The sequence below is a fragment of the Orycteropus afer genome, unplaced genomic scaffold (genome assembly GCF_000298275.1).
Source record: "Orycteropus afer afer isolate SDZICR_OR568_19922 unplaced genomic scaffold, OryAfe1.0 scaffold00040, whole genome shotgun sequence".
NCBI classification, from domain to species: Eukaryota; Metazoa; Chordata; class Mammalia; order Tubulidentata; family Orycteropodidae; genus Orycteropus; species Orycteropus afer.
The window spans coordinates 7,219,760-7,237,261 of NW_006921627.1; the positions used below are offsets into that span (position 1 = coordinate 7,219,760).

Consider the following 17,502-nt stretch of genomic DNA (forward strand, 5'->3'; position numbering starts at 1 on the left):
TATAGCAGGGATTGTGGGGCTGGCGCGGGATCGGGCAGTGTTTTGTTCTGCTGTGCATGGGGTCGCTATGAGTTGGAAACGACTCGACGGCACTTAACAACAACAATTATTAGAAATGAAGAGGTATAAAACCAGTGACCAAATTTTTCGTCTTATGAAGCTAGAAAGGGAAGTACAAATAAAACCCAAGTAAGTTGAAGAAAGAAGATAATAAAGATGAGAACAGAAATCAATGAAATAGAACTCAAACAAAACAGAAAACCAAAAAAGTCAACAGCTTTTATTTAAATTTTACCTATTTTTTTGTTCTTGAGAACATAGACAGTAAAACCTGCACCAATTCAGCAGTTTCTACGTGGACCATTTAGTAACATTGATACATTCCTTGAGTTGTGCAACCATTTTCACCCTACTTTTTGTTCTTCCCCCATTAACATAAACTCACTGCCCCTCAGGTTCCTATCTAATCTTTTGAGTTTCTGTTGTCATTTTGATCCCATAGAGATAGTTCTTAAAAGAGCATAATGCTCAAGCAAGACATTTTTTTACTAAATAAGCTAAAGTATTATTTGGTTTTAAGACTTCAGGGGACATTTTTAGTTTAAGGCTTAAAGATTATCTCAGGAGCAATTGTTTCAGGGATTCACCCACCCTTCATGGCTCCAAGAAGTCTAGAGTTCATTAGAATTTGAAATTCTGTTCTGCATTTTCCCCGTTTTGATTTGGATTCTTCTATAGAATCCCAAAGGTTTTTTTTTTTTTTTTTACAAGACTAAATAAATATTTAACTATGCAAGACCAAAAAAGTGTGAAAGAGAAAACAGAAATTATAATACCATAAATGAAAGCAAGTACTCATTACAGATCATACAGATATTCAAAAGATAAGAGAATATTATGACCATGTATTACCAAAAATTTTACATCTTAGAAGAAATAGGTTAAATCCTTGGGTGGCATGGACAACACTTTGTCAAAACTGACGTAAGAATGAATAGAAAACTAAAAGTGCTCTCTATTTAGTAAACAGATAGAATTCATAATTAAAAACATCCCCATTAAAAAGTAAACAAACCTCTAGGCCCACATTGTTTTACTGGTTAATCAAGCATTTAAGGAAGAAACAATATCAACCTCGCACAAAATCTTTCAGAAAATGTATGACTGAAGAGCACTTCCTAACTTGCATGATGAGGCCAGCATAACCTTGATTACCTGACAAAGTAAGAAAAAAATACGTAGTGCAATATACTTTATATATACAGATATAAAAATCTGTAACAAAATATGAACAAATAAAAGTCATTACTCTTAAAAGAGAATAATACATCATGGCAAAGTGTTGGTTCAGCATTCAAAAACCAATCAATGGAGTTCAATACATTAAAGGAGAAAGCTATATATACCATATCAATAGACACAGAAAAGACATATGATAAAATTCAACATTAATTTATGCTAAAACTATTAACAAATCAGAAATAATTTGACAAAAAGGCATCTATTGAACACCTACAGCTAAAATTATACTCAGTGGTAATATATATGATTGGAACAAAGAAAGGGTGTCTATTCTCTTCACTTCTACTCAATATTGTACTGGAAGTCCTCATCAGTGCAATAAGACATGAGAAAATAAGAAATATAAGACATGCAGATGTGAAAAAAAAAGTAAAACGGCCATTCATTCTCAGATGGTTAGACTTTTTACATAGAAAATCAAAGGAATCTACAAAAATCTTTATAGAATTAATAAGTGAATTTAGACTGCATGATACAAGGTCAATTCATATACTAAAACTAAGCAACTGGAAAATGAAATAAAAAAAAATGTATCATATGTAATAACGTAATTAAGAATAAATTTAATGATGGAAATCTAAGAATTCTATGCTGAAAACTATAAAACACTGCACAGAGAAATTAAAGAAGACCTAACTAGATTGAGATCATGTTCTTGGATTATAAAGTTCAATATTGATAAGATGTCATGTCTCCAAATTGATCTAGAGATTCAATGCACTTACAGTCAAAATCTCAGCAGGATATTGCGTATAAATAGACAGACTGATTCTGAAATTTACATTATAATGTAAAGCACCTAGAATAGAGTTGGAAGACTCATACTACTTCATTTCAAGATTAATATAATGTTACAGTAATAAAGTCAGTGTTGAATTGGTATATCAGTGAGACAGATCAGACAGACCAGAAATTGATTAATACATGTACAGTCTATTGGTTTTGGGCAATGGTGTCAAGATAATTTAATGGGGAAATAAATGATTTTTTTTTCCTCAAGAAATGGAGTTCAAACAGCTTGATGTTTGTATTTTCAAAAGTGAACCCACACCCCTAATTCACATCATACATAAAAGAGTAATTTTACATGAATCACAGACCTAAATATAAAAACTACAACTATAAAGCTTCTGGAAGAAAACATAGGAGAATATCTTTGTGAGTTTGGGATAGAAAAAAATTATACACAAAATGTGTATACATTTGTCAAAATCCTTACACTAAACTATACACTAAAAATCTGTGCTTTTCATTGTATGCAAATTACACTTCAATGAAGTTGATTTCTAAAAGTATTTTCATTCCAATGCTATTAGCAATAAGTTAGTCAGAAATATTTGTAAATATCTCCAATAGTTAAAAATCCTTTCCCCACCATCATACACAGATTAGTCCCATACCCCTTGAGCTGGAGACAGTTGTAATCTAGTTTCTCTCTCCCTGCAAAGCACTTTGATAATGCTGGACAAAGGAACATCTTTTCTGTTCTCGAAAACAAAAGCAACAACAACAAAAATACATGAAAAAACTCTCCCTTGATAACTTACTCAATGATAATTCTCTCACTATCTCAGCAAATTCTGCTTCAGATCTAATGTAAATCTCTCATTACTGCATCATACAGATATTTCCTTTTTTAAAAAAATTTTGTTGTAAAAGATATAAATGACATAACACTTGCCAGTTCAACATTTCTGACATGTACAATTCAGTGACATCATTTACATTAATCATGTTGTGCAACCATTACCAGTATTGGTTGCCAAGTTTTCTAACACCATCAACAAATATTGTTCACACAGGGTGGCCATGAGTAGCAACTAATATTTTTGTTTTGTTTTGTTTTGTTCTTTGATAAATTGGAGCCTTCCCATCTGAACATGAGTGTCTCTTCTGAAGCTTTGTTTCTTGGGCAGAGTTTTGAGGCTGGGGTGGTTTGGCAGGAGGTAGCCCTGTCTATGGGTAGCCCTGGTCCAGTTGCCCCACAACACTCTTCTATGGCTGTGATAACAACATTTGAGATCCTTGAAGAATTTTAGTGGGATGATCCCCCAGATGTCTTGAAATACATTGATATTGTTTTCTTTCCTTCTACCCCAGGAAATGCTGAAAGATGAGGTGCGAACGCTCACTTACCGCAACTCCATGTACCACAACAAGCACGTATTCAAGGACAAAGTGGTGCTGGACGTTGGGAGTGGCACTGGGATCCTTTCCATGTTTGCTGCCAAAGCTGGGGCCAAGAAGGTGTTTGGGGTGAGCATGCCACTTCCTCCCTCACTTTGGCCTCTTTACAGCTGGCCCTTTGCCCCTCTACCTTCTCTGGCCCTGGCACTATACATGCTTCCAAGAAGTGAAAACCCTGGTCCATCTCTCTTTCTGAGATCACACTTTTGAGGAGAAGTAGAGAAAATCACCAAACCAGTGTCATCAATTCCAACTCATAGTGACCCCTTGTGTGTGTCAGAGTAGAAGTGTGCTCTATACGGTTCCAATAGTTGAGTTTTTGGAAGTAGATTGACATGCCTTTCTTCCAAGGTGCCTGTTGGCAACTCGAAGTGCCAACCTCTTGAACAGTAGCTGAGTAGAATTGACTCAATGGCAACTGACTGGTGGTTGGAGAAAATATAGTTGTTGTTGTGGTGGTGGTGGGGTACTGCTGAATGATTCCCAGGAGGCAGGGCAGGCTCCCCTGATTTCCAGTCAACTGGACATTGCTCCTTGCTCCTTGCTCCATGCCCTGGTGATTGATGACTGTGCATGAGATTTTTTTACTTTTCTGAGGCCATTTCAATGCCAACATGACCTTACAGTGCTTAGTTTCATTGTCAGTGTACTTACACGGGTGAGCTCTGGTTTGAACTTCTCTTCCTTCACTCACTAGGTTGTGACTTTGGGCAATTCATTTCTCTGTACCTCAGTTTCCCATTTGTAAAATGGGCCTGATAAAAACATCTTGCCCACAAAGTGATTGTGAGGACTAAATAAGTTTAATATACATGTAAAGGGTTTACAACAGTGCCTGGCATAAGGCAAATGGTCAGTGTTTATAATTAGAGTTGAGATGGGATCCTCTTTCCTTTTTTCTCTAAAGGGAAAGCTGGTAGTTTTAAATTCTACTGCTTTGGATGCCACAGCCTTTCCAGGCTAGAAGTAGAGGGCTCCAGCCTTTCCCTGGCTCTGATGAGGCAGCTGTACTTAGCTTGGTGACAGAGGGTCTAGGGGTGTTTAGAGTTGGGAAGAAATTGTGAAAAAGAAGAGCTCTAAGCTGCTGGCTGATGTTTGAAAAATGCAGTGGGGCCCGGGTTGGAAAATGAGAATTTATCTTGATAAAAATGAAAGGCAAACTGTAATCAAACTCCCAGCATGTACACAGACAGCCCAGCTACAGAGGGTCCATGGAGACTCAGCAGCAGTCAGTAGGTCTTTATTTCCTGTCCATTTGGTTGGGCCATCCTAGAGCCTATCCTGAGTCTCCCCAGACAGACTGTTGCTGTTGGGTGCTGTTGAGCTGATTCTGACTCATAGCAACGCCATGTGGCAGGGTAGAACTGTCCCATAGGGTTTTCTTGGCTGTAATCTTAGTGAAGCAGAGCACCAGGTCTTTCTCCCATGGAGCCTCTGGGTAGATTTGAACCGCCAGTTAGCAGCTGAATACTTAACCATTGTACCACAAGGGCTCTTTCCAGGCTGACTAATATTTACTAAATCCCTTTGGCCATCCTCTGACCCTGGTGGCTTGCCCTTCTGTCACCCATGGGTATGGCTTTTCCTCCTGTGTTGGAAAACATGTGGGCCATGGCTGTGGAGTTGTCTGTGGAAATTAAGGCTGACTTTGAGGTGCTCTGGCATGGCCTTGACTGAGAAAAGCTGTGATGTCCTCATCTGAGGTATATATTGAGGATAGGGGGCGATGCAGATGCCGAAGGTCAAGTCTTGTCATCACCACCCACTCTTGCCCTGCCCACCTTCAGGCCTTCCTTCCCAAGGCCCTCCTTACTAGGGACAGACTCAACACTCAAGGAGGTCATGGAGCATCAGAGCTAGACTTGAGTGCATGTGGTGACCTCCACATGCTTTCTTTCTCAGTGCTGCCTCTAAGGTCTCACCTCAGCTCTGGCCTCAGTTAGGGCATCGGTAGTGGAAAGCTGAGCAGGGAGTGGCAGTGTTGCCTATCATTGGTTTCCAGTGGTCCAGTAGCACCAGCCAGGAGATGTTGGGAGGCTCCTCCTCAGAACCATCCAGCTGTGGTGACTCATCACAATCTGTCTCTCTCCTGCTTTTTTTCTGTAACAGCACTTTTATAAGTAGCTCCACCACATTTAGCTAGGCTTCTTTCTGGATGGCTCATTTCACAGTTTCTCCTGTTCCAAGTTCCCTCTTCCACCGACTGCACTTCTCCAGTGGGGGACATGGGATGTCAGAAGAGAGAGAGAAGAGATACAAGGAGAAAGAGAAAAGAGAGGAGTGAGAGAAAGAAAAAGACAGAGGAAGAGAGAAAGGGAGAGATAGAGAAGAGAGAGAGGGAAGGAGAGAGGAGAGGATGGGAAAGAAAAAGGAGAGAAGAGAAAGGAAGAGAGAAAAAGAGGAGAGAGAGAAGGAAGAGGAAGGTAGAGAGGAGTGTGAGAAAGAGACAAAGAAGAGAGGGGGAGGAAGAGAACGAGAGGAGAGGAAGGGAGAGCGAGAGGAAAACAGACAGTGTGTGAGGGACAGGGAAGGAGAAAGAGAAAAAAAACAAGAGAAGAAGGGAGAGAAAGAAGAGAGAAAAGAGACAGAAGGAGAGTGAGAGGGAGAAACAGAGAAGAGAGAGAGAAGGAGGGAGAGAGACCCTTGACAGAGACACTGAGAAATAGAGAAACAGATATGAAGAGAGAAATGGAAAGAGACAGAAAAGTAAAGTAAAAAGACTCAGAGAAAAGCCAGAGAAATAGGAGTGAGATCAAAAAAGGAAAAAGAGAACAAAAGAGCAAAAACAAAAAAAGAATGAGGAAAATGAAGAGAGGATGAAAAGAGAAGAGGGGAGAAAAAGGAAAAGAAGAAAGAAGAAAGAGAATAATAATGATGTCTCACATTCCTAGGTGCAGCCAATCACTGCTCTAAGTGCTTGACATGCATTAGGTCATTTATTCCTCACAACAACCATCTGAAACAGGTACTGTGATTTTACTCATGAGGAAACAGGGACAGTTGAAAAGTGGCAGAGGTATAGTGTGAATCCAGGCTGGCTGGCTCCAGATTGCATGTTCTTAACCACTAAACACAGTAACCTCCTGAAGATGAGATGATAACTCGGAAAAGAAGGGAAAAGAAGAGGAGAAGAGAGACATGGTAGCCCAGCCAGTCAGATCTGAAGACCACAGGTTGTGATAGTTCTGGAAAGAGCTGGTCCACCTGTGAGGATGAGCCCAGCCAGATACTGCTCCTTAGATACTGCTGTAACAGAGGGACCCGTCCTCCCAGTGTAGATATCCTCACCTCCCCACGTCATTGATGGAGGCAGCCAGCAACTCCTTCCATGTCCCTATGCAACTTCTTGAGGACATGATCCCTCTTGAAGGCCCTGTGGGTAGACTAAGGTGGGGCCCTAGGTGTAGCAGTGAATGGAGCCTAGGACCTCAGCACAGGCCAACCTCTAGAGCAGGGCAGCAAAGCAAGGGAGGACAGCTCCTGGCAGCTACCTGTCTGTTTCCAGCACCCCCTGGCCCTCCCTGGTGGGACCTATGCCTCCAATCCCTTGCTTGGGGCTCAGTCTCCAACCATTCCTATAAGGTCTGGCTTTCAGGTGATGGTCAACTAAACTCTCAAATAGACCTTTGCTTAGGAGCTTTAGGAAGCTTGATGTGTCTTCTAGATTAAAGCCAGAACATCCTTTCAAAGGTGGAGACTGCAGAGGATGTTTAACTTGAGAATATGTATGTGGGGAGGGGTCTTCAGACTGGGCCTATGGCTCTGACCAGGTATTTTCCAGGTGGCTCACTACCTGCAATATGCCCAGCCTACTGTTAGTGGACTGGGGGGAGAATAAAGTTGAGGGAGATTCATAGCAACTCTGGCCAAGTTCTCTCTGGCCCATCCTCTCTGGGAGAACAGTGTCTATGCCATCTCATACCATTCTCCACAAGCCAGCTCCTCCCTAATCTCCCAACTCAGAAACCAGGTTCCTTTCAAGGGGCAGTGGCTGGGTATCATCCTCACAGCAAAGGCAGCCTTATTTAGTGGAAGGGCTACTGGCCTGGGAGGCAGGAGGGTTGAGTTTTAATATTTGGTCTGCCATGAATTAGCTGTTCAGCCATGGGCAAGTCACTTTGTCTTTGGTTCTCAGTTTTACCATCAGTTAATAGCCCTTGAGTTGCTTTGGCATTGGATGTGCTGTGATGTTTTTTGATGCCTTGCTCCTTTATTCTGTGCCCTTTCTAGATTGAATGTTCCAGTATTTCTGACTACTCAGAGAAGATCATTAAGGCCAACCACTTGGACAACAGTAAGACAACCCTCCAAGTATTTTCCCATGGATGTAGGGGATGAATGAAGGTCTTACACTTTCTTGCTTGGGTTGCATAGACTGACAGATGAGGGAAAACTACAGAGTACTTGGAGTTGGGGAGGTGGAGCAAGCACCCAGCCAAAGGAGGTCCCTGTTAGCAGGACTTCAGCCATGGGTTTCTGAGGTTTCCACATTACACCATGCCAGCTAGTGGTTACATCTATCCCATCTTAGCTTCCTTATTGGCAGAGGTGCTTTGTCCAAGCTTTAAACAATCTGTTGAGTTCTGCAAAATGGTAGCTATTATTCCTCCTCCTTTTCCTTTCCACAGCCCCCAAAGGTCTCCTCATTCCCTAGTCAGTGGCATTATGGCAGACCTCAAGTCATGCCTGTGGAGGGACATGGTCCTCTATTACCCACAGACCCTGTTGCTAATGGGGCTGTCTTGGCAATTCAACTCCTCTTGGAAGTGGGATTTTCTTCAGGCTGGAAACTGATTAAAAACAGAGACATGCTTTTCAGCTCCTCTCTCCTTTCCCGTGGACTGAACATTCCCAGTCCCTCCTCTGCCCAGCACATCTTGAAAATGCTCAGACCTGCAAGTGTCCCTGATTAGAAGATTGCCTTGTATCTTTTATCATGCAAGAGGATTGGATTCAGTATCCAGGCCCTGTGCTCAGGACTGGGAGAACTTTAAAGGAAGAACTAGAAGCAATCCCTGCCCAAACAGTGGCCATCAGAGGGGGAGACAGGACTCAGAGTACTATGAATACATGGGGCTAAGTGCTGGAGTTATGGTGATAAACAAGCCACAGACCCTGCCCCAGGAGCTCACAATGAGGTCAAGGAGAATGACATGTAGGCAAGAAGTTGCGGCACAGAGAACTAAGTTGCAACAGAGAGCAGGACTTGGGGTTAGGCAGTGGTACTGAAGCAGCCTGTAGCACTGTGCCTGGGAAGGGTTAATTCCAAAAGAACCTTGTAAACAGATTTCCAAAGGGTGAAAAGGATGAGGCTTGGAGGTAAGGGCATTCCCCAGAGGGTCTGATGAGAGGACAAGTCAGAGGACTAGTTAGCAGAGCTGGATAGGGAAAAGAGAAAGGCAAGAACAAGAGGCAAAGGTGAGGAGCAATGAATGTGTTTTCAGTGTCCCTTCCAAGGGCACCAGGGTAGTGAATTGTTGCATGAAGTCTCTGCTCCAGAATCTGAGCTCTGAGGAGTCAGCACAGTCTCCCTTTGTGTGCTGTGACCTCAGCTTCACGGGTAAAGCCCATACGTGCTCCCTGCTGATCTGCCGGAACTCTTGTGCTCTCCCCACAGGGTGCCTGCTGTCCAGATACCCCTTTGGGTCTGACCTAAGAAACCACAGGTACAGGTGGTACCCTTGCCCTTCACACACCCTAACAAACCTATTCACGTGTGGCCTTGGCTCTACCACCTGTCCTGCTTGCTGCTTGACCCACTTGCTGCAGACTTTGGAAGGACAGGAGCATTCATTCACTCATTCATTCAGCAAACACCTATAAATGCTGCCGTGAGCCAGGTTCTGTTCTGGGGATAAAGCAGTAAACAAAAAGTCCTTGATCTTAAAGAGTCTTCATTCTAGTTGGGGGATCCAGATAGTAAATAAACATGCAAAACACTCAAAAAAAAAAAATAAAATAAAATAACAAATGCTCTGAAGATCATTGAAGTAGAGGGATAGGATAAATAGGTGGCTACTTTAGGTTGGATGTTCTCTGAAGGGGTCACATTTAACCTGGATGGCATGAAGGAACCAGGCTGACAAAGATCAGGGGAAGAGAATCCCAGGCAGAGGAAACAGCCTGTATAAAATCTTCCAAGTAGAATTGAGTTCAAGAGACAAAATGGTGGCCAGCTTGGCTGTGCATTGAGGGCAAAGGGGAAAGTAGTAGCAAGATGCAGTGGGGGAGGGAGGCAGAGACCAGACCATGTTGGGCTTTGTAAACTAGAAAGACAAATTTGGGTTTTATTCTAAGGGTGATGGAAGCCTTTTAGAGGGTTTTAAGCAAGGGAGAAGCATTATCAGATTTATATTTTTTAAAAGATCTCCCTCTGGGAGAAAAAAACTCCTTCTGGCTGCTCTATGGAGAATGTGTTGTTATAGGCAGCAAGAGTAAAGCAGAGACCGGTTAGAAGGCTACTGTAGTGCTCCAGGAGAGATCTGCCCTGGAGTGCATGGGGGGGTGGGTGTAGCAGTGGAGGTGGAGAGAAGTAACTTGCTTATGGATTGGATGTGGGCATGAGGAAAAAGAGAGGAGTTAGTGAGGTCACTTTTTTTTTTTTTGGTTTGAGCAACTGGATGGATGGTGGAAGGCTGGAGGTGGAACACTCATGAGGCTGGCTACAGGGAGCAAGATATCAAGACTTCTCTTATGCACATGTTAGGTTTGAAGTGACTATTGGACATCTTGGTGGAGATGTTGAGTAAGAGTTGAATATAAGAGCCTACAGTTCCAGAGACAGTCAGAATGGGGCATATACAGTTGTGAGTTATCAGGATATAGATACTATTTAAAGTCACAGGATGAAGGCACATTGGAGTAATCCATAACTAAAAGAAAAAAAAAAAAAAGTCAAAGATAGAGCCCCAAAGCATTTCAAAATTTGGAGGTCAAGCAGAGGAGAAGGTGCCAGCAAAGAAGCAGAGAAGTTATGGTCAATGAAACAGAAGAACATTCAGGATAGTGGAGTACTGTGAAGCCAGGGGAAGGAGGAACTGGTCAACCACAGGGAATGCTAAGAGATCAAGTAAAATAAGAACAGGAAGTGACCACTGAATTTGGCCACATGGAGGTTACTGGTGATCCTAACAGGAGAACATTCACTGTAGAAGTGAAGATAGAAGTTCAGTTGGAATAGGTTAAAGGAGGGCCTGTGAAAACCATAAACAACTCTTCTTGCTGTGATAGGGAAAGAAGAAATAAACATTAGCTGCAGGGGAATGTGGGGCCAAAGTAAGGGTTTATTTTCTCTCTAAAGATGTTGTTAGGTGCTGTCAAGTCAGGTTTTGACTCATAGCAACACTTTTTACAAGAGAATGAAACTCTGCCTTGTCTTGCACCATCCTCACAACATAAAAGCCACTTTAGTGTGACAAACTGACCACAAGTGGTACTTCCTAAAGATAGGTGATGTGGAAACATTTGTGTATATATGGTCCAGTAGAGAGACAGAGAGAAATTGTACCTATGGAAGAGAGAGTAGATCAATTTAGGAGCAAGGACCTACTGGGACCTGAGCACAGGTGGAAGGATGGACCTTTTTGTTGGAGTAGGGACCATTCAACCATAGCAACAGAGGGAAAGTGGGGAATGTGGCTCCAGATGGAGGTGGGCTGGTGGTGGGAAGCTCCTGGGTGGTGCTTCTATTTTGTCAATGAAGAATGAAGCAGTCATTGGTGGAGAGGAGGGGGAGGGAAAGGGCATGATGGTTTTGAACGGAGATGAGAGAGTGAAAGGGTCTTTTGGAGGGAGGGAAAGCAGATGTACTGGGGTGTGGGGATTGCTGAGAAGTGCCCAGCATCCGTTAGAGATGTGTAGATAGGGATTTGAAGTGAGTCCAGTTTGCACTATTGTGTGATTTGTCTCTCTTACAAAGCTCAGCAATTTGAGTATGAGTGGAATGGAGGAAGGAGTGGTATAGAAGGACATGACAGAGGGACAAAAGCATTAGAAGCATAAGAAGTTGATTACAATAATAGGCCATGGAAGCTAACCTGAGTGATGAAGAAAGTGAGGAAGGGAAGGGTGGTGGTGGTGGTGGATGAGTAACAGTAAAATAAGATAGGACAATGGACAGACTATGGTGGTAGTAGTGGCCATGAGAAGTGCCAAGGTCCAGAAGCCTCTTTCAACTTCATAGGGGAATTATTGCTTGTCTCCAGTTTGGTGCCCAGTGCAACCCTGTAGATAGTCTTGATTAACACAGAAGAGTCATATCTCTTCTAAGTGTTCCTCAGAAAAGTGTTTGACCTGGGTAGAAATGAGAGAGAGGTGACTCTCCACCTGCCTAGTAAAGGTAGAAAAAGAAAACCCACTAATTCTTTCTCTACCAAGTGATGCAGCCTGGCATCCACGTGCTTTCATTTGTTCTCCCACCCCTCAACTTTGTGAAATAGTAGGGCTGATATTTTCTCTCATTTAACAGATGAGGAAACTGAGGCTAGGAGAGTTGGACAACAGGGCTGGGGTCAGAACCTGTGGTCTTAGCTCTTGTTCCTGTGCTCTTTCCAAACTAAGTTCATATTGATATGGAAGCACCATGTGTACCTGCCCTGCCTAAAAGTAAGAACTTTTAGGAAAGGAGAGAGGGTGCAAAAAGCTATAGAATAAAATACCCTCTCAGTGTCTCTGAGTCCCACCCCTAGGCCCTAAGGCGCCTGCAAAGAACACTTAGAGCATTCCTCTACCTCAGTCTATGGAGGTTTCACTTGCACAGTAATTCCTGACCTCTCAGGGTCTGCCTGACCCCCTCTTTGCATCTATCACTCTTGTCGCCAACTCCTCCCAATATTTGGGGCTCTGGAACAACAGCGTCCCTGACTCACCCTGCTCCTCTGGCTTGCAGAACCATCCTGCCCATAGAATTTTGTAGCAGAGTGTGGGGTGGTGGGCAAACCCACAGCTGAGGAGTTACTGGCTGTCTGGAGGTGGTCTGTTGGGCTCCGAAAGTGTTCCAGGAAAGAGAATTGCACAGCACCTCTCCCATCTCCTCTGGCTCACACCTCCAGGTCCCCCCACTTCACTTCATGTTCTTCTGTTTTTCCTTCCCCTTCCCTTCTCTTTTCTGTTTGTTTAAAACTTCAAAACACTCAGTTACAGAAAAAGGTGCAAATACAGCTATTGTCTCTGTTGTTTTCTGAACCATTTATGTGTGAGTTGTGACATGATTCCCCATCATCCCTGAATGCTTCAATGTGTATTTCTAACAATCAAGGACACTTTCCTACATAGCCACAATACAACTGTCAAAATCAGGAGATTAACAGTAATACGGTATCATTATCTAATGCTCAGATCTTATTCACGGTTCAACAATTGTTGTAATAATGTCCTTTAGAGCACAAGAATCTGGTTCAGAACCACACGTGCATGCAGTGTTCATGTCTCTTTAGCTTTCTTCCAGCTGAAACTTTCCTCACCTTTCATGGTCTTGACACTTTAGAAAGTTATGGGCCAAGATTTTGTAGACTGTCCTCAGCATGGTATTATGTGATGTTTCCTTATGATGGGATTCAGGTTCTATCTTAGGCAGGAATGTCAAAGACATGATGCTGTCTGCTCACTGCATCCTATTAGGTGGCATGCAATTCTGATTTTTCCCATTAATGACATTTTCTCTGATTGCTTGGTTAAGACCATGTCTGCTAGACTGCTCTACCGTTAAGTTGCTTGATCCCCCTTTCGTAATTAGTAAGATTTTCTTGGGGAGGTATTTTGCAATTAAGTAAATATCTTATTCTTCATAAAATTTTGTTTGCTTGTTTATGTATGTATGCATGTATGATGTATATACTTATATTGTCATGGATTTGTAGTTTTCCATGTATTCCATAGGTTGTATCATTTTTTTTTTTTTTTCCAATTGTGATTTGGGTGCAGATTTACAAAGCAGATTCCTTTTACACTTAACAGTTCATACACATTTTGTTACATAGCACCTATTACAATCCCCACAATGGAACAGCTTTCCTCCCACCTCCTCCCTGTAGTCACCCTTTCCCTGTGTCCTTTTAACCTTTGCATTCCTGTCTATCTAGCTTTTTCCCTATGCAGATGTTGCCCTTCTGATCTCTTAGGTTCACTGTTCCAATGGGTGCCTCTCCTTGGGTAGATATTCAGCTCATAGGCCTTTCCATAGTTTATATCTTACTTTGATACTCAACTTAATCCCAGTTTGATCCCTGAGAGTCTCTTCAAGCTGGCTTCTATGTCCTACAACATGCCCTCTTGTTTCAGAGAGCTACCTTGCTTTCTGGCACAGCAAAATATTCCAGGCTCATCTTGTGCGTTCCATGTCTCAGCTCTGGAATCGGCATTTTTCCAAGATCCCTGTTTTGGTTCTCTAGTGCCACTCTGACAGAAAATACCAAAAGTGGATGACTTTAACAAACAGGGATTTATTCTCTTACACTTTAGGAGGCTGGGAGTCTGAGTTCAAAGTGCCAGCTCTAGGGGCTAGGTGAAAGCCCCTTGACCTTGGGCTTCAGCTCTGCCTCTTGCTCCTGGCCCACTGAAGCTGGAGGCTTCTCTTAGAATGCTGGATGCTAAGGCTGACAAGCCCAAAGTCAACAGGTAAAATGGCACAGTCCCAAAGTTATCCAGCAACATGGCAGACCACCAGTTCAAGTCCAGAAACAGTCATAAGATCAGCAGACAACATAGCAGGCCATTGAGATGAAGACTCAGTCCAATGTAGGATCCAGATGTGTCAAAAAGCTCAGAGACCTTTCTGAAAGCTTCCTCTTATATATTTGAAGCAGACCACATCCCTAAGGCAGCTACTCAGCTGCTCACAGTAGATTCCACCATGGAGTTGATGACCAGTCTCATCATGGGGAATACTACATCCAACTGCCCAGCCACTCAAAACCAGGCCCAGCCAAGTTGACACATAAGCTTAACTACCACAACTCCTCATTCCTCTTTGTAGGGAATGAAATTCAGAAATAAGTTCTGGGCTAGGAGTGTTCCTTTTAGGTGTCACCGCTCCTGAGCTGTTTCAGAGCATAGAGCTGTGTAGTGTGTATGTGCATATATTTACCTAACATATATTTCCATATCTATCTGTATATACTGTCAACTATGAGTTCACAACTTTGAATCCAATACCACAGGGTTCACTTTAGTTTTCTCCCTTCCCATATTTGTAACTCCCTTATCTGAAAGAAAGGAGCTCTGGTGGCACAGTAGTTAAGGTATTTGGCTGCTAGCCAAAAGGTTAGAAGTTCAAACCTACCAGCTACTCCATGGGAGAAAGATGAGGCAGTCTGCTTCTGTAAAGATATATAGCCTTGGAAACCCTATGGAGCAGTCCCACTCTGTCCTATAGGGTTGCTATTAGTCAGAATCAACTCTATGGCAGTTGGTTTGGTTTGGTTTCTTGGTATCTGACAGTGAAAAACCTGACTCCATTATTCTTAATACATTTACTTATGGGATCAATTCTCATATGCAATCAGCCTCCCATTGTCACCACCCCTGCCCAAGCAGATGCTTCCATCACCTTGTACATGCTCTGACACCCCACGCTAAGTAGCCTCCCCACTGTGGCCACCCTCTGTGCCCTGCTCAGGCTCTGATTTGCTGAGCCAGGCTGCCTTTCTGTGTAGGGCTCTGCCAGCCCCTCAGATTTCATTGGCCACACCAGGCTTCCTTTCCACAGGGAGGCCCTCCTCACCACCCTTTCCCTGGGCACTGAGGTGCTGGGCTGGGTTTTCCATGTGGGTCCTTTCTTCACCCTGCTCAAGCTTCAACGTTCCACTCTGGGCCATGCAGCCCCTCCCCCACCCCCACCTGCACCATGGGCTTCTATTTTGGTCAGCCCAACTCAATGGCTTTAGACTGAATTATTCCATGCTCTGGATTTTGATTGTTCAGACTTGATTCTGCATTCCTGAGGCAGAGGCCAAGAGGGACAAACCATTGTCTCCAAAAGAATTGCCTCCCTCATGCCTAGTATGAGCCTCTACCCCTCAAACAAACACACAATACCAAAGAGGAGGAGACTCCAGGCTCAGGGGCCTTTACAAGGCAAAGTTACCTTCATTTCTTCCTCCCCAGGGGTAGCAACAGGTGGGTGGAGCCAGTAAGGCTACCCAGGCCCCTACCTGCCACTCCAGCTCTGCCTTGGCATGTGTACTAGAAAGAGGACAGCTTGACTGCACAAACACTTCCATGGAAATGCTTTTGAAATACTGCAACAGCCGATTGTGTGGGTCTTGGGGGCGTAGGTGTAGAGACATAAATAACAACACAGGACATAAAATACCTGCTACTCAGAATCAATCACTCTCTCTCCCTCTCCACCTCCATATGGCTCCTTGGAATAGACTGATTCACATGTAGACACACACCTACATGAAATCACCTGCGAGAGACATGCAGCCTTCATATGGATCCTTACACACGCATGGACCACACACGTGCCTCAGCGATTCCTCTTTGACTCCAGCACTGATAACTATTATTTCCTCTCCCTCCTTGCTAGTAGGCTGCCAACATGCTTAAAAGGTAGATTCATTTGTGAAAGTTGACATAGGAGTTCAAGGATTCATACAATTTTTATAGCTCTAGAAACAATAAATTAGAACCCATTTAGTTCTCAGACAACTCAAAAAAAAAAAAAATCCCTGCCATTGAATCAATTCTGACTCATAGTGACCCCTATCAGGTTTCCAAGGTTGTAAATCTTTGTGGAAGCAGACTGCCGCATCTCTCTCCTGTGGAGCAACTGGTGGGTTCAAACTGCTGACCTTTTGGTTAGCAGCTGAATGCTTTAACCACTGTGTCACCAGAGCTCCTTTGTTGTTGTTGTTGTTGTTATTTGCCGTCGAGTCAGCCCCGACTCATAGCGACCCCTCCTTGGGTTTCCGAGGCAGTGTCACTACGGAAGCAGGATTGCCCAACCTTCCTTTTGAGGAGTGGCTGGTGGGTTTGAACCGCCAGCCTTCTGGTTAGCAGTCAAGCACCTTAGGCACTATGCTACCAGAGCTCCCAAGAGGTGCCTAATACAAGACCTCACATTTAGTAGGTGCTCAGCTGAGCTCTGGTAGCATAGTGGCTAAGACACTTGCCTGCTAACCAGATGGCTGGCGGTTCAAACCCACCAGCCACTCCTCGGAAGGAAGGTTGGGCAATCCTACTTCCGTAGTGATACTGCCTCGGAAGCCCAAGGAGGGGTCGCTATGAGTCAGGTTTGACTCGACGGCACATAACAACAGCAGGTGGTAAGTGTAGACCCATTTGCTTTTAATGGTCTATAGTTTGATAATCCTTGGCTACATGTTCCAAGTTTTATGTAGATGACGCTGTAATTCTTTGCTCTTACAATATTCCTTCATGCCTAAGGCATTTGACTGCTAACCAGAAGGCTGGTGGTTCAAACCCACAAGACACTCCTCGGAAGGAAGGTTGGGCAATCTAATTTCGTAGTGATATCCCCTCAGAAACCCAAGGAGGGGTTGCTATGGGTTGGGTCCGACTTGACGGCACATAACAACAACAACAACATGCAGGCATCCAATCCTGGAATAAGTCTCCTATTAGGGCATTCACTACCAGCATCCAGGGGGTTGTGATTGTTAGAAAGCACTTCCTGACACAGAACTGATGTCAGCCTCCCTCCAATGTTGTTGATATTATTAGCTATCATCAAGTTGGCCCCCAATTCATGGGATCCTGTGCACAATGGAATAAATCACTGCCTGGTCCTGTGCCATCCTCATGACTGGTCATGGATGAAACTGTTGTGATCCACAGAATTTCTGGTTAGCAGTCAAATGCCTTAGGCACTATGCCACCAGAGCTCCCTAGAGCCTGATTTTCAGAAGTAGATCACCAGGACTTTCTCCCAGTCCACCTTAGTCTGGAAGCTCTGCTGAAATCTGCTCAACATCACAGCAACACTCAGGTCTCAAAAGACAAATGGGTGATGGCCCTTGAGGTACAATGACTAGAACTCAAACCCCATCT

At 43.5% G+C, this 17,502-nt stretch overlaps 1 protein-coding gene across 1 annotated transcript in view; it reads left to right on the forward strand.

The window, feature by feature from the left end:
- The window catches only part of PRMT8 (protein arginine methyltransferase 8), a 194,194-nt gene that overhangs the window by 121,393 nt on the left and 55,299 nt on the right, over nucleotides 1-17,502 (forward strand). The window contains exons 3-4 of the mRNA XM_007937071.2: nucleotides 3,403-3,558; nucleotides 7,720-7,783. Coding sequence (XP_007935262.1) covers nucleotides 3,403-3,558; nucleotides 7,720-7,783 — 220 coding nt within the window. The remainder of the gene's footprint in view (nucleotides 1-3,402; nucleotides 3,559-7,719; nucleotides 7,784-17,502) is intronic.